Source organism: Haemaphysalis longicornis, unplaced genomic scaffold (genome assembly GCF_048455015.1).
Source record: "Haemaphysalis longicornis isolate Haplotype H1 unplaced genomic scaffold, Haemaphysalis longicornis Haplotype H1 scaffold_1, whole genome shotgun sequence".
Lineage (NCBI taxonomy): Eukaryota > Metazoa > Arthropoda > Arachnida > Ixodida > Ixodidae > Haemaphysalis > Haemaphysalis longicornis.
This window is the reverse complement of record NW_027526203.1, coordinates 251770079-251787776: the sequence shown is the minus strand read 5'-3', so window position 1 is coordinate 251787776 and position 17698 is coordinate 251770079. Positions and strand designations below refer to the sequence as shown.

The 17698-nt window shown below is 50.7% G+C and overlaps 1 protein-coding gene across 1 annotated transcript in view; it reads right to left on the bottom strand.

Annotated features, from left to right (window-relative positions):
* LOC144144241 (extracellular matrix organizing protein FRAS1-like) overlaps nucleotides 1–17698 on the bottom strand; it is a 101899-nt gene that overhangs the window by 41608 nt on the left and 42593 nt on the right. Inside the window, exons 11-14 of the mRNA XM_077675612.1 lie at nucleotides 6874–7037; nucleotides 3877–3983; nucleotides 2954–3123; nucleotides 422–621 (exon numbers count right to left, since the gene is read on the bottom strand). Coding sequence (XP_077531738.1) covers nucleotides 422–621; nucleotides 2954–3123; nucleotides 3877–3983; nucleotides 6874–7037 — 641 coding nt within the window. The remainder of the gene's footprint in view (nucleotides 1–421; nucleotides 622–2953; nucleotides 3124–3876; nucleotides 3984–6873; nucleotides 7038–17698) is intronic.

The following is a 17698-nucleotide window of genomic DNA, read 5'->3' as shown; positions in this document are numbered from 1 at the left end:
TGTCCGCCTGCCCAGGAGGAGGGGCTTTAACAGCGTTCTGCCGCAATGCGCCCGGCAGTACGTATTCGCGATGGCGCTTCCGCGCGAGGTACATACTATAGAAGAGGATCCGTTGCGAGAGCGAAGGTGTGCTTGTGATCGAGCGCATTATCGTCGTTCTATAGTTCGACAGCATATGCCACTTCAGAAAAATGATTTCTAATAACCCGCTATAGATGCAATACACATAAGATAGCGGTTCCCGCTTACGCTAAATGCCGCATTACCTTCGCATGGTCGCCCACAGATTGTTTTATTTTTGTTTGCGGAAACTCTGTCACGTATGTGTGTTGTTTAGAGCCCTTTTTGGGCTGCCACGAGTGCATGAGTCGAGAGAGCGCGAGCAGGAGTACCAGCAGCCGAAAGCGGTTTGGCAACTCACCAGGATTAGGAAGCGGTGTTCCAAGTCGGGGCTGGGCTGGACGCAGCCGAAGCTGGGTCCTCGGGCGAGCTCTCGGCCGGTGGGGTCGAAGCTGGGTGTGAAGCCGGCCTTCCCTGTGCACAGGTAGACTTGGTCGATGCGCAGGCGAGCGCTCAGCTCTTCCAGCGGGTTCCAGAAGACGCGCCCGAACAGTTTTTCGCCTGCCGCACAAACGTACACGACGAGGAGAAATTCAAGGACAGTATACGTAAGCCAGCTGATTACGGCAGCACAGCACGACTAAGAAACGCCATTAACCGAAAAGCTCTGATAGATCTGTGGACACTCGAACCGGGCTTCCATTGTGTCAAGATGGCTACTTGAAAATCGCAAAAAAGGAACGGTTCTAGGTAAGGCAATACAATTCTATGCCCTATTATCGGATAAATACCTAATACCCTTTCTGTTTTTTCCACGATGAGCCACAGCTTAACTGTCTTACCCTCCCCCCCCCCCCCCCCCCAGACCCAATAGAAAGAAAAACCGAGAAACTTTATCTATAGTAGATATATTCATGAAGAATACTGAAAGGCTGCCTTGAAACAGACAAACATAAAGTCTACAGACGCAATACAGTCACATACGAAAGACGGAGCGCCGGATTTTCAGTTCATGCTATGCATCCTGGGGCCGCGTGTCATCATATTCTATCATCATCAGCCTATTTCAGTCCACTGCAGGAAGAAGGCTTGTCCCACTGACCTCCAGCATGTCCCTTATGCGCTGTTCGAGTCCATATGCAGTAAGTAATCAACATGTGAAGGTGCACTTCCGGCGCAGGGAGCGAGGCCGGCCACAGTATAACGGAAACTGTACGGTAGCACGGTAAGCCAAAACTCTCTATTATGGAGTTATGGCAGAGCGGAGAACCGGTCCGTCCCGGTACGGTACCCGGTAAGCGACCGGCGCTAATGGTCGTGTACAGAGGCGGAAAAACTGGTTGTCCGCATGCGCAGGCGTACTGGGTACCGTACCGGGACTGGCTGTCCGCTCTGCTATAGCCCTCTATTGACTGTAACAAAGCTGTATTGGCAAGCTACTCCATGTTGATTTTTCTACAATAACTTCCTTAAGGGCACAAAATCTCTTAACAGAAAAGGACTGCGCCAAGCCTCTTCGGTGTACACCTAGGTCGAGGTTAAAACTGCGATTGTTTTGCAAACGAAGCAGTTAAGACGTGCCCTGTACGCGCACAGCCCCCAGTCTTAACACAACACGTTGTCGGTGTCGTGGTCGAGTCTTGAGGTCCGCCTCAAAAAGGACCCGCACTGTCAAGAAGTTTGGTATTAGACTTGCAGGGGCCTAAGAAAACGGAGGGTTATCTTAAATCCAACGTTCTTTTTTTTAACGTTAGTACCTGCCACGCACATGGCGTGTTAAGCGACAAAAAAAAACATATTATCCAATAATTTTCTGCTGTAAACGACGTTAGAAAAACTGTATTACTCTCTGCTTGCGAACGGTTCCCTAGTGTCACAAAATTACGGTCACCGAGACACGGAAATAAAACGCAGAAAGAACACGCGAATTTATACGTGTTCTTAGATACCTGGTCTTGCACTCTTTCGGTTGTCTGGCGTTAGTAGCTGGCTTGTTCGGCCTGTTTGAAAGATTGCTGGATACGCAGCGCTGACTCTTCGCGCTCCGCACGGGATTTTGGAAAGCAGGTGATGCTTTCCCGGAACTGGTAACAACGCCTTGAACATTTAGAAGCCTTATGTTATAGTGAAAATTGTGCACAGGTTAAGTCCGGTGCGGCTAGGCATCAAACCTCAACCGAACGCAAAGGAACGGCAGTGAGAGTGAGCCCGATTGAAGCAGCCGGCAAATGTGAGAGTCCCGTAGCTGACGTCAGGCAAACGCTTTTTGCAGCGCCGCCAGCGGTCGTGCAAGCGTCGGAGCTCGCTTTTCCAGCTGGCTCTCCATTTCCCGATTGTTCGTTTCAATTGGCAGGCCGCGCACCGCAAAGACTGCAGTTGACTACGGCCAGAGCAACGCCAGAGCAACCCCAGAGCAACCCGAGGAAGCGGAAAAAAGAACAAAAGCCCAAAGAAAGGAGCGGACACAGAGAGCACACCTGAGCTAAGGCGGAGTTCTGAGTAGTTTCTGTTTCAAAAATGTCCATTTCACGTCCGTTTCAATCGCGACGTATAGTTGCATTGGTTGCATGTTGTGAGGCCTCTGACCAATGACGTGCACAGACACCGACCCCTCGCCTTCCGTGTTCTGCGTCACACCCGGGTCGCCTCATTTTAGGCAATCCGGGCTCGCTCGAAATGAGCACTTTAAAACGGACATGAAATGGATAAAACCGAGAATTCTTCCGCAAGTCTGCGGGCGTATACGATAGGCGCGTGACGTCAGTGTAGCAATAAGTGTGCTGAACTATATAACGCCTTGAGATTGCGAACGGCTGAGTCGGCTTCTGTATAATTTTAATCCGAGGTACTAGGCAAGCGTGGTTGGCGTCGTAAACGAGCTCGCCGCGGGCACCTTTGAAGAAGATGCGCCTCTCGTCGAGGTCGCGGAAGGTATAGCTCGGATCCCTCGGGTCTGCAAGGAAGTCTTCACTGCGGCTGAGCAGCTGGAATTCGGTGCCCATGCTGTACACGGTGGCCACGGGAGTAACGATGGGCTGAGGAGCCGACACTGAGACGTCGAACCTGCAGAGGGCATTGATCTGCACGTCAGCTGTCGCCAAACCAATCGATTCCAACCACCCAGCGGAGTCCTAAAATCCCCCCCCCCCTCAATCCTGTCATACCGTGCAGGAGCTATGCGCACCCCGTCCCTGTTATTCATGGGAAGAGGTCTCTAAGACACCTTGTTGTTCTTAAAGCAATGTCAGAGCAAACAGATATAGCTGTATAGAGCAAAATACTGGGTACATGTGATTTGGAGCATAATGGCACGAAGCTTTATGACACGCATTTCGCTCGTGTGAGCGCCATGACTATACCTGCTCAGGAGATGCGACATCTTGATGCCACATCTTAATGCCATCTTGATGACGCACCTCCCTCTGCTTTATTGGCGCAGGCACGCTTCAGTCTGCTGCATGCGTTATATGCCGCACCTGACAGCGGGTTCCCTTTCAAAGGATCGCATGGTTATTGTTTGGTGTTGCTTATCCAAAACAAGTGTAAAACTCCGAAGTAATGGTGTACCCTGACACGCCTCACGCGACATTGTGTCTTCGTTGATAAACTGTCGTCGTATATCTGTGCAAGTACGCTTTTCGTAACTGAGACTCCACCGCATACAAGCCTGCGTTGCCGAGTAAAGGAGATTAATATGTTTGCGGTTAAAGGGTAATTTGAGTTGCCCGAACCGTGTGCGCTATGAGCGAGGAATACATGCAAACCACGACCTTCTAATAATGTATGCACAAGAAACTGAAGCTCGCGTTCTCGTACCTCAGTGGAGCCAGAGGGGAGCAAAAGTCCTCAGGAGGGGCTCTGTACTCCTGGGCAGGGGCGGCGACACAGGGCACAAGCTCTAGCTCGTGATGCCCCGAGTAGTCCTGTGGAAGAAGAGAAAATATAGGTCATCAAAGTAGACCTACATCCAGCTAAACACTATAAACACATTATGGCTTAATCATGGTGAATGTAATGACATCGACTAATGCCGCAAATAAGCCCAAACCCTGCTTCCGGAGTTCCCGACTGGACAATCGCCGTCAAACAGGCGCGTTGAATTACTTCCGTCGGCATGACCATTAGATGGCTATAGCCGCGCCGTCGTGGACCGCTACGAATTTAGACCGCGTGAGGATCCTGAACGTGCTCCGAAATCTCGTGCACCGGGGCGCTCTAGTTTTTTGCTTTAATTAAAAAAGCAGCCACCGTTTCCGGTAATCAGTCCGCGATCAGTGCTGAGCATCCACTCAGCCATCCTTGCAAAAGTGAGATCACATTAACGGGAAGGGAGGGCAGACACGCACCGGTGGCTCGTAAGACAGCCCCACGTGAAGCGTGAAGCACATTGTTCAGCAGTAGGCCATTTTTATGAGCGAAGCATGTCTTGGTCAACCTCCGCAGGTTTTAGGGGCGAAGCACCTTAGGGGCTCGGGCCGTCGGCGTCTCCTGTCGTCTCATGTAGTCACGGTACTAAAACACCGGGACACTCGTTTTCCAACGCCTCGCGCTTCAGAGACACAAGATATTTAAAACAAAGCTGTACACCTCTACCCCCTAACGGTCTCATCTCCGTGGACAAAAACGTCAATGCGCGAAGGCCTAAGACGCCGAGCGCTCAGCATCGAAACCACATTATGGATGATTAGGCGCCTGTGAACGAAGGGAGCCTCCCCCCCTCCCCCCCCCCCCCCCCCCAACATGTGTTCCTAGTAAAGATTATGTTTGCAGATTATCTTTAAATGCTAGGCAAGATAGCGCAAACGACAAACGACAAGCCCGCCTTCTCCTGCGCGCCCAATCAGCGCGCGCCGTGTGGCAATTATATCTTACAATCTTTGAATACACTTATACCGACCTCATGCAACGACTGTAGCCCAATGCCTGCCGGGCAGCCTTACGCCCTCCTTAGCTCTTCCTTTTTCTTCCTCTTTCTCTGTTCCCACTTGTTCTCACCTATCCCCTTCATTTCCCCTATCCTTTACCCCCGGACTGGGTTGTATGCTGGTGAACTCCCAAATGAGTTGAAAATATCCCCAGTCCACTTCTTTTCCACTTTATATTTCAATAAATCACTCACTCACTCGCTCACTCACTCACTCGCCCCTCCCCCGGGTTTCACGTTAGTGGAGATGGCCCGGGATTGTTTTGCTTATGCCGCTTTACTGGCGTCTCTTTTTTTGAGGACGAATTCAGTCAATGCGGTCGTATGTGGGTAGATATCAGAGGCCACATGATGCCTACAAAATGCAAAGAATTTGACAACCTCACCAAATTATATTCCGGCAAACATCCGTCAATGTTTCACCTTGGACGACAGCTTACGCATATCTGAGGCACAACATTTGTGCCCAAAAGAAGGGAGAATGGTTTGTTAATGAAGAATGAAGTTAAATTCGATTTGCCAACAACAACAAAAACACAAAACCGGAGCGCATAGGTTGACCCAACTTCGCAATATGGATAAGGCTCACATATAGTGCAGAGACCTGTTCGCGAACAAATGTACGCGAAACGGGGGTATTATTCCAGAAAACCACCCACTTGGGAGCTGCTGTGGAAACGTCAACGGCCGTCAAGATATATATGAAAACAGAAGTGCTGGTGCATATGGTTAAGAAATATAGTTGCAATACTCGTTTTGATGCTGCCACTTGAAAACATGTAACAGGGCGTCTTTTTGCTGCAAACATTCTCGAATCATTGACGTTTTCCCGTGTTTTTTTTCTGAACTCGCGTCCTCTGGAGCGTCAAGTAGAGAGCAGTGACACACGCATGGCTTACTGAAATAAAATATTACCAGTTATACAAGATTGTTTGAAACTGTCAACCACGTTTCTGTCACTGTCAACTGAAAACCAACGGTTAACCACGGCAAATGCCTTTCACCTTAATGAGCCAGGGTAAGCTTTGCATCACTCGGGCAACCATCGCAGGGACCTCTTGTAATTCCTTGCTGTCTGCGTTTGGCCCTATCCTTCATAAAGGTTAACAGACTACAGCAACAACTCATATAACACCGGAAAAGAGTAAACATTTTTTCACCCATACGGACAAGTATGACGAATATCAAGCTTAAAATGACGACGGGAACTCGATGCACATCAGCACAGGAAGGCGGCGAAATTTGGGGTTAACTGCTTTTTCGAAGGAATGGGTAACACTGTGGTGGTGGGTTATTGGTGTATTGAAAAAACGCTCAAGCACACACACACACAGTCCCCCTTATGATTCCGCTCCCCAATCTGATGAATGGATGCATTGCTGACTCTCTCAGGAGAGAGAGAGAGGGGAGGGGGGGTAAGGGAGGGAGGGAGGAGGGAACAAAACCACTCTACTTTATAGTCATACGCTGGCGTCTCCTGTGATAAGCAGCATTTCGCTCACCGTCATTTCGCTTCCCACGGGTCAAGATGACGATGGCTGTGACGATGCTTCGTGAATAACGCGCGTACACTCAAATGTTTGGCTTGGAGCGAGCCATATATCATACCTGGATAAGTTAGTTTTGGCGAGTTTTCAATGTCCGTCCTGCCCTGGAAGATGTAACGTTTATCTCAGTTGTTGACGACGACGTAAGCAGACGACTGATCGAGCTCTCTTATCTACCACGTTAGAAAAAAAATGTTTAACTCCAATTTAACAAAGCGCTTGGTACTCTACTGCAGGATTTAATGACGTTAAAAAACAGCGCTTGAGCGCGCTTTTTTTCAGTTCAGGATGTACACCGTGTAACCTGATGTACACTTGCAACTGTGCACGTTCTCGGCGTACCTGGAGGCTGTGCACGGAGACAGCTTTCCAGAGCTGGGACGGGGCGTCGAAGGAAGGCTCGGCCCACACCAGTGCGAGCGAGTAGTGCCCGGCTTCCCCGGCCCCCGCTTTGTGGAGCCGGCCGCGAACGTGCTTCTTGGCTGCGTGGCTCAGCACCAGCGCCCCTGGACGAAGGAGGGGCGAGGCGGGTAAGCGAAGGTGTGGACTCTGGTGAGAGCGATAGCTTTATTCGCTCAGGAGTAGTAAGCCGAAAGGGCCATCTCTGCCGCGTTAGTCAGACAAGAGATTTTAAGTCCCTGCGCCTTCTTCGGCCATGTGTACGAGACGACAAACTTGGTTGCGCAACACAGCTATCTGCAACAATGCCCACTAAAGGTCGTATCCACCGACGCAGGCTTTGCGGCCACGCACTGTGCACAAAACCTTTGTGTAGCCCCAAGCTTTCCAAAAAATAAATATTTCTCTCCCTCTCTTTCTTTATTCTGGAGACTTCACTGTGGCGAGGCGTCGCTTCACACTACTCACACTAATGAAAAGAAAAAAAAACGGATAAAACGTTGCTACATGAGAGTAAATAACGTTCATGGGGACGAAACGCCACATCCCCTTGAGCCCGGAGAGGGATATCTGCGACGTCCCTCTCCCCGTTTCGCTCTTGGCCCATAATGCCGCGATACGGAACGGAGGCATTTAACCACGCTCTCCGCTTTTGATGTTGGCGAGTGATTTAGGAACAGGATTAAACCGATTAAACGACCCGCCGCGGTGGCTCAGTGGCTAAGGCGTTGCGCTTCTGAGCACGAGGTCGCGGGTTCGATTCCCGGCCGCGGCGGCCGCTTTTTTGATGGAGGCGAAAAGCAAAAACGCCCGTGTGTACGAGATTTCGGCGCACGATAAAGACCCCCAGGTGGTCAAAATTAATCCGGAGCCCTCCACTACGGCGCGCCTCATCGCCTGCGTTGCGTCGGCGCGTTAAACCCTACAATCAATCAATCAATCGATTAAACGCCGCTTTCTCAATGAACATCATGTTTCCCGTCCCCGCCGACCCCCAGTTGATGCGCATGCTTGGTAAGATCGCCCAGAGGGGCGCAAAGGCCTGATAATAATTCGTTCTAGAATACGGTGTATACTTTTGGCTTGAGGCAAAAATTTGTCCGTGCTCACGTATGCGACGCATCGTCAACATGACCTGCTCTTCGATAGCGCGAAGAATGGAATCAGTACGAGGACCCCTTCTTGAAAAGGCAGGGAAGGGGGGGGCACGCTTAGTGAGTGGCTAAGTGATCTCCGCATTAAGCTACGTGCTCACAAGCGTCGAACTTGCCGTGCCGCCCTGCCGACGGCCGCCAACGGCGCGGCGCCGCTGGCGGCCGTCGGCAGGGCGGCACGGCAAGTTCGACGCTTGCAACGCTAGTGTGCACGTACCGTTAGGCAACTGCCCGTTGAGGGCACAGCGAAGAAGAATGACCACGTAGTTGTACCTTTCTCGTATGGAGAGAGATGGGCCCACCCATGAAAATAGAAGCGCACGCAGGGACGTACGTACCATAAACACGATGATAATGGTCCGAAATGAAGACGATGGTGACGACCGCTACAGCGATACCCTTTCTGCTACCAAGCTTACTCAAATTGAATTGTGTTAAGTTCTTTTAACGTCTTCGTCAAACACAAGAGAAGCCAGGTTAAGCTTCTAGTATATATATATTGTCACGTAGCCGAGTACGATGCAGGTTTTCTTCAATGAACCAAAGTTGATTGCAGCGAACTTGTGTTCCTCAAAAACTCAAAGAAAATACAAGTGGCGTAGAATCAGCCAACGAAGTGACGTGCGCGGAATGAGATTGGCGAATCGAATGCTGCGGTGTTTGCCTTGCGAGCATTTATCCTTCGGCGTTAATCTTTCTAGAACCATTGAATCAGATCTAGAACACTTGTGCTGTGTGTTTACGCCGAGACGCAAGGGAAACCCGAGCCGACGGCGCGCAGCCGGCGGCTCGGCCCGACGCAGGAAATACGAGGGCGCGACCCGGGGAGGGGAAGCGAAAAATAAAGGCACTCTCAGACTGAACGCCAGACGTGTCGGCTGTATGTTTCTCGCGCTCCGCGAACACTACATGGTGGCAGCGTACGTTCGAACCTGCTACAAAGGCACCGATGGAGGGGTCGCAAGCCCAGGAAGGAAAAATGGCCATGTCCAGTTTTCAATGCAAGCCTCCGGAGGAATTTACTTTCGCAAGCCCAAGTGAGTGGCCGCAATGGAAGCGGCGTTTTGAACGTTTTCGCATCGTGAGTGGCCTCGCCTCGAAATGCGCGGTGGAACAAGTCTACGCATTGGTCTACTTTATGGGCGACAAGGCAGAAGACATCTTTGCCTCATTCAAGTTGACAGAGGAACAGAAGAACAGCTACAACGATGTTTTGCAGGCGTTCGAGAACCATTTCGTACTTCGAAGAAATGTCGTGTACGAAAGAGCGACATTCTTCAGAAGAGAACAACGGGAAGGAGAAGGTGTCGAAGAGTTCGTCACTGAGCTACACCGACTGGCCAAGTTGTGCAGTTTCGGGGAACTGCATGACGAGATGATCCGGGACCGGATAGTAGTGGGCATCAGGGACCGCAAGCTGTCTGAACGAATGCAGCTGGATGCGGAGCTGACCCTCGAAAAGGCCACCAACATGGCGCGACAGTCTGAAGTCGTAAAAGAACAAGCTGCTACGCTCCACCGAGACAAGGAAGGAAACGTGGACAGAATCGGCCAGACTCGTAAAATGACTGTACCTCCAAGAAATCGGAAGGGGTCTGCAACACGAGACAAGAAGCCGCCTGAATCCGAAGCAAAGCAGTGTATGTTCTGTGGCTACTCGCAGCACACTACAGGGAAGTGCCCTGCACAAACCGCGACGTGCAACAAGTGCCGCAAAAAGGGACATTTTGCCCGTGTCTGCAAAGGAGGAGCATCAGTCCGCGAGATCGTTAGTAGCAACGATGCATTTCTCGGAGCCGTCTCATCCAGCTGCGACGACAAGTGGATGGCTAGTGTGGACATCAATGGGTCGCCCGTCACCTTCAAAGTTGACACTGGAGCTGATGTGACTGTGATTCCTGTGAAAACGTACCGGAGATATTTCAGGGATCTTCATCTCCAGAAGCCAGACAAGGTTTTGAAGGGACCCAATGAGCGACAACTTCCTGTTTCCGGCATGATAACGGCAGACATGTCATACCGCGACACGTCGATGAAAGGAAGCATCTACGTTGTGGATGGTCTTCAGATGCCTCTCCTGTCAAGGAAAGCTAGCGAAGAACTAGGCATTGTAAAACGTCTTGATCAAGTCATCATTCAGAAAAGCGAAGCTGTCAACCCACAGGGTGAGTTTCCCAAGCTGTTCTCCGGTCTTGGTAAAATTAAGCTCGCATACAAGATCAAGCTTAAAGAAGATGCTGTACCGCTAGCGTTGACCACTCCTCGAAAAGTTGCCATACCATTAATGTCGAAGGCCAAAGCAAAACTTCAAGAGATGGTTCAGCTTGATGTTATCGAGCCAGTTGAGGAGCCAACAGAATGGTGTTCTGGAATGGTCATTGTTCAGAAACCTGACGGAGATGTATGCATATGCGTAGACCTGACTGAGCTAAACAAGTTTGTAGAGCGAGAAGTTCACCCTCTGCCTGTCAGTGAACATGTCCTTGCGCAACTTGCCGGAGCCCAGTACTTCTCCAAAGTCGACGCCAATTCAGGATTTTGGCAGTTTGAGCTTGCGGAAGAGTCTCGAAGCATGACCACGTTCATAACGCCATTTGGCAGGTACCGGTTCAAGAGACTACCGTTCGGAATCAGTTCAGCGCCTGAATTCTTCCAAAGGAAGATGTCACAGTTTTTGGATAACCTGGAAGGCGTCGTGTGTAACATGGATGATATCCTGATCTACGGCAGGACACAAGCAGAGCATAACGCCCGTCTCAGAGCGGTTCTGGAAAGGTTACAGAAACATGGCGTCACGTTGAACCGTGAAAAGTGCGAGTTCAATGTTCAAAGGGTAAAGTTCTTGGGACACATCGTTGATAACCAAGGAATTCATGCCGACCCGTCAAAAGTGCAGGCTATCATTGACATGAGACCACCATCAAACACTCAGGAGCTGAGAAGGTTTCTCGGAATGGCAAACTACCTGATGAAGTTTGTCCCGAACATGTCAGAAATAGCTCACCCCATGAACGCTCTTCTAAACGCGAAAAGCGAGTGGGTATGGACCTCAGCCCAACAGAAAAGCTTCGAACTGCTGAAGAAAAAGCTGTCTGAAAGTCCAGTTCTATCAGTATTCGACCCAGAGAACATGACTGTAGTTTCAGCAGATGCCTCATCGTTCGGGTTAGGTGCAGTTCTGCGACAGAAGCAGAAAGATGGAGTCTATCGACCTGCAGCGTACGCATCCCGTAGCCTGTCAGAGACAGAAAGGAGGTACGCTCAGATTGAGAAAGAAGGCCTTGCTGTGACCTGGGCATGTGAGAAGTTTCAGGAGTATGTCAATGGATTACAGTTTACCATTGAAACTGACCATAAGCCGTTAGTTCCGATTTTCATGTCGAAACATTTGTCGGATATCACTCCCAGGCTACAAAGGCTAAAAATGCGCATGATGCGTTTTTCCTATAAAATGACACATGTGCCTGGCAAGGACCTTGTTGCTGCTGACGCTCTGTCTCGACAGCCGCTACCTCACCGAGATAGCACTGAGCTTGAAGAAGAAGTTGCATGCTACGTTAGAAGCGTAATTGCCAATCTTCCGTCAACTGACAAGAGACTTGCGGAAATTCGACGAGAGCAAGCGGCAGATCCAATCTGCAGCAAGTTGAGCAGCTACTGCAATGATGGATGGCCAGACCGCAAAGAGCTCCCTTTCGAATGTAAAGATTATTGGCAGCACAGGTCAGACATAGCTGTTCAAGATGGCCTTCTCATGAAAGGATCAAGGATTATAATTCCTGGGCCCATGCGCAAAGAAATACTCGCGAAGATACACCAGGGACATCAAGGAATTGTTAAGTGTCGAGCAAGAGCCCGAGAGTCGGTATGGTGGCCGGGTGTATCGACAGAAATCGAAGAGCTTGTTCGCCGATGTACACAGTGCGTTAAAGAACAGGGATACAGACATGAGCCGTTGATGCCATCTGATTTTCCCGATCGACCATGGCATAAAGTTGCCATGGACATGTTTCACTGTGGAGGGAAGAACTACTTGCTTGTGACCGATTATTATTCAAGGTATCCCGAGATCGCCCTGCTTCCGAGTATGACAGCTCAAGAAGTTATCAAGCACGTGAAGTCTATTTTCGCAAGGCATGGCACGCCTGAGACAGTTTTCAGCGACAATGGACCTCAGTTCAAAAAACTTGACGGCTCTGCTTTCCGCCAGTTCGCGGAAGAATGGGGCTTCGAACACGTAACATCAAGCCCCAGGTTTCCGCAAAGCAATGGCTTCGTTGAGGCAGCCGTGCGGATCATAAAGAAGAGCCTGCAGAAAACGGGGGACAGTTATGTTGCTCTTCAGGCGTACAGAGCCACGCCACTTGCAAATGGCTTTAGCCCTGCGGAGTTGTTAATGGGACGGCGTCTGAGAACGTCTGTTCCGGCAGTGTCTAGTTCGCTAGATCCCGCTGTTGTCGACAATACAGCGCTCCGGGCGTGGGAACTGCGCCGAGCAGCCCAGCAGAAGAGAAACCACGACAGAAGGCACGGGGCTCGGATCCTCCGTGATTTAGAGCCGGGAGAGAGAGAAACAACTTTATTGAATCGATCCGGCAGTTCAGGGGAGGGGGTGTGGGAGGGGAGACTCTTGCGTGCCCGCTTGCCCCACGGAGGCGGCGGCCGTGCTGCGAGCCCGAAGGCGAGCACCGGTCGTCTCACGCTCCTAGGGGAACGTGGCACGTGCTGGACCTTGTCTCTGTGGGTAGTCTTGCTGCTTCTTTGTTGTGGTGTTCCATGTCTTCGTCCTAGCCCCGCGTTCACCCTATCCGTTGTCTCGCAAGCGAGACGACGTCCCGGGTTTCTGCCGGTCCAGGAGCTCGAGGACGTGCTGGACGACGGCCCGTTGATTACCGAGTTCTGTGCTGATGAGCTTGCTGCAGATCTCGTCTGGCAACTCGTTGTCTTGGGTGTTGGGTGCAGGGGGCGAGCATTCCCAGAGTATGTGGCTCTGGGTGGCTCGCGCCTTCTTGCACCGTTGGCACGTGTCTGTGTGATATATCTCCGGACAGACGTGTTTCGCCCATACCGGAGTCCATATCGCTCTTGCCTGTAGTTGTCGTAGGGTGGTCGCTTCTTTGCGTGTTAGGTCCCGATGAGGCGGTGGGTATCTGTTACGGTTCGCTCTGTACCATTGCAGAACTGTGTGGATAAAGAACCAGAACAAGACTGGAACGGTGCTTTCATCGGCGGGGTCTCCGAGGTCTTACATCGTGGAGACAGACACAGACCAACTGAGAAGGAACCGAATCCACTTAGCCCCAGTCCCTGAAGTTGAGGTTCCAGACTCATCGAATGAATCAACGCCTGGGAGAAACCCGCCAGCTTCGCAAGAAGCAAGGAGACGTGAGGTGGGAGAAGCGCCGGTTTACGACGACCAAAAGCCGCCAGAAACAAATGAACCCCAGGAGAGCTCATCCACCCCACAAGGCTACAAGACACGGAGTGGAAGTGTAGTCAAGCCTGTCCAACGCTTGTGAAAGGGAAGGCTGAGAGGAGATGTGCTGTGTGTTTACGCCGAGACGCAAGAGAAACCCGAGCCGACGGCGCGCAGCCGGCGGCTCGGCCCGACGCAGGAAATACGAGGGCGCGACCCGGGGAGGGGAAGCGAAAAATAAAGGCACTCTCAGACTGAACGCCAGACGTGTCGGCTGTATGTTTCTCGCGCTCCGCGAACACTACAACACTGGCGATCAAAGACGAAACATTCGGTTCTAGTGACGAGATGAGATGCACTATTCCTATGAAATTATGTAGCCTGAGCGACATACATTGGAGAGACAGAAACGCGGGCTTCACTTCTATAACATAGATAACACAGTTGGACGCGGCAAGACACTGGCAGCAAAACACACAAATAAACAAACCAAAGCGTATAGTTCGCGGCAATACATGGCCGCGAACTGTGTCTTCTTTAGATTCGTTTTGTTCATGTTTTGCCAATGGAACACTTTGGTAACGGAGACCATTTCGATACAAATGATTGCAGAGCAAACTCCGCGCTATTAGATTCGCGGACGTTCGACCGTCCGTCACTTTGTTAACTGCTTCTTTGACGTTAGCCTAGGGCTTTAATTCTAGTTTTTCGAAGAGAACTGGTTTGCTTCACTAAAGTTTATTTATCTCAAGGTCCTTGCGTCGTTCTTGGCTACGTGAACCCCCCACACACAAACGCACACACACACACACACACACACATGCACACGCACACACACGCTCACACGCACACACACGCACATGCACGCACACGCGCGCACGCACGCGCACCTTTACCTGTTGCTGACTTAACTGCTTTTCGTGGTATTATTTTGCACACAGAAGAGTTTACGGAGTAAAGCGGTGTAATTACTGCAAGTAGCTTTCCACAACCAGCATGCCAATGTAGCACTGAAACGACAAATCATCCATGAGGTTAGGCTTATATTAGGACACTGAACCAATCGGTCCTACACCTCCTGTAAACCATCGGGGAGGACGGAATAATGTCGTCCGGAACCCGTAATCGGGCGGAACTCGGCGCATTTGTTCATTGCCCTTCGCTTTTTATGGACCGTGGAAGCAGGGGCGGATCCAGCCGCTCATTTTAGGGGGGGCGATCACTTGAAATACAAATGAAGAGGGGGAGGGTGACTTTTGTTTTTAGTAGTTACTATTATCAAAGGAACCCCGTCAGAGCATAAATACTGTTAATTTTTGCTCCCAGTGGTTCTACTCATTTTTTCTAATCAGTTTTCTAATCTTAATGAATATCAAGAAATACTACAAATATCGGGCTGCCATACTTTAGATGTAGGGACATTTTGCTGTGCTAAGCCTTTGTCGGGTTGCGTGGCCGGTGAGAACACGGGTTGGTGTCGTGCCGGGCAGTCATCAGGACAAGTTGATGGGAGAAAGAACGCTTTCTTTATACAAGTATTTACATTATCCGGATCGCAGTGAACAGTCACGGCGCTTTCCGGTGCACCGGCACCATATTAAATGAGCCGATTGACGTCCATTCATTTTCCCTCTTTCAACGTGGTCACCAGAATTCCACTAATTCTTGGATATTTCCAGGGTCATAATGATGAGCACATACCTGCACTTCAAAAGTGAATGTCCCATTGATAATGAAGCATTAGTGCAGATACAATGGGAGTTCATGTACTAGACTGCAGAAACAATGTCACAGAAATATGTGCAGCTAGAGCACCACGACGTCTTTGGGAACTTCTACTGAAAGTTCTAATGTGAGCAATCCAATGCTACAACACAAATTCTAACCTCCGTCGTCCACGATTTCCGTTGGCGAAGCGATCAATAACTTTTTCACAGTCAACAGGGATGTCTCTGTGCGTATGTAGCAAGGCGAGGCCGGTCAGGTGTGTCTCACTCATCTGTGATCGCAGCCATGTCTTTAAGCGGCGGAGCGTAGAGAAGGATCTTTCGGCGCTGGCGACGCTGAAATTGGATGACACTGTCATGTCGCTCCGCCCATCTCGTCTCGCAAAGGCTTTTCAGCTGGTGGCCAAGTGTGCTCTGGCACCACGCAGCGCTGCATCCATCTGTAGCTATGCCGACGGGTCACGGCGCCGGTTCACGGCTGGTTCACCTGCAGCTCCACCGTTTGTAAGGGTAAACCGTGCTTGCCGAGCTCGGTTTGCGATAACCACGGTTAGGAGACTAACTTCGGTTATGCCTGCCGTGTAGCTACCTCTCAAGCCGTGAAGGCCGATCATAACAGCCGTTCTAGCCATTCGGCTTCCTCTGCGGTTAGGGCAGTCGTGCCGGGGCAACCTGACCAAGGAGGTGGCCACAGGCACTGAAGGGAGGGGGGAGGGGGGGATGTTGACACAGGCTTTGGGGGGGGGGGGGGGGGGGGCGATCGCCCCTACCGCCCCCCCTCTGGATCCGCCACTGCGTGGAAGATGAGCAAAAACGCATGAAGCGCAGCGAAAGGCGCGCATCAGAGCCGCACCAGCAGCGAACGTTCGAAGCGTTCGGTGCTGAAGACCGAACCAGTGCCTATCGAATCTTACACTAAACTTTAACCATTTGGCTACAGGAAGTGCACGAACAAATCTTTGACGTTTTGTTCATATGAAAGCGGAACATTTGGAAGTGCGCGTTGAACGCCCCTTTATTCGCGAATCGGTATTTTAATCCTGCAGCTCTGGTGCGGCTGCCCTGAACTGCAAGCCTTGCCAAGCACTTTGGATGCGTGATTTAGAAGTTCAAGCCAGAAAAAAGCTAGGGGTATACTGCAATCTTAAGCTGTACGACCAAACGTAAAATGTCTCTCCTTGTAATCCAATGTCCTTTAGTAAATATATGGCGTTGTCCCCAAAAGATACGGGTATCTCTCCTTCGAAGTTCTCAAAATAAAACTGACCGCTCCGTTGCATGCCCTCGGTAGTCCATGAAAAAAATGTCTGACGTCACCTGGTACACCACACGTTGGACACAGAGGTGATGAGATAAGGTTTATCTTATGAAGCCGCGCCGGTGTTCGCAGAAAAAGAATATTGGGCACATCTCAAACCACTGCGGCGAATGTGGGTGCATGCCGTATACACATTGAAAACTCGGGCATATTGTTTCACGGTTCGGATCAACGCACGCGCGAGAGAGTGGAAGCGCGTGCAATTACAAATACAATTATGTATAAACTAAAACGGTATCAACCTTGCAACCGCAGTCGTCAGCCACCTCCCAATTGAAAAACCAGTCATCGTTATCCACTTTTTATTTTCGCTGCTGCCGCTTTTGAGCGGCTAGGAGAATGCCATTGGGGGAGGCGTTGTATCGAATGGGCCGACCTATTTCGGTGCCGTGATGGTGGGGTGTGTGAAGGGGGACATTAGTTTTATGCTTATTAAGGTGAGAGCCTTAGGTGCCTCATCAAACGAATAAGAGACCGTGGCCGTCGTCCTCCGTCAACACTAATGGTACCAATTTGGGCGCCGCACTGAATGGAAAACATCTTGATTCACGTGGGATTCGCAGCTGCGCCGCCAGAGCAGCAGCTAAGTACTGTACCCACAGCGCTAACCCGGCACCCTGGCGGACAGAAACAAAAGTTAGCCTGAACCGGGTCCCGTGACAGGTGACCGTGACGGCACGTGCGTAGAACAGGTGCGCGCGGAGGAGAGCTCTTCGTGACTGTGCGGAAGCTGGCGCGTGAATCGCGGCCTCACTGCTTGTTGGAGTGATTCGCGTCAAAAGACGAGAAAACAAAAACGAAGAAAGAGACGCGATGTAACATTACAGAAGAATTTGATTACCTCTAAACTTTCGCCTTCATAGGCGTGAGCACGAGGAATTTTTCTTCTAGATATAGGCCGTCTCCGTGGTTAAGGATACTATACTTACTGCCTGTTCATTCCGTGAGTGGTGATGTTGCTATTGAAAGTTGTCGCACAGCTTTGATGCGCCTGAGCACATCTGTGTGGATCGACCCATCGAGGAAGGTCGTCTGTCCGCCTGTAACGCTTGATGCGTCCCCCTTCACCGCATACCAAGTACGATTAATAAAAAGCGCCTCGCCGACGACTATAAACGAGCTTGGTGTGTACCATTCCACAGGGACACGGGTC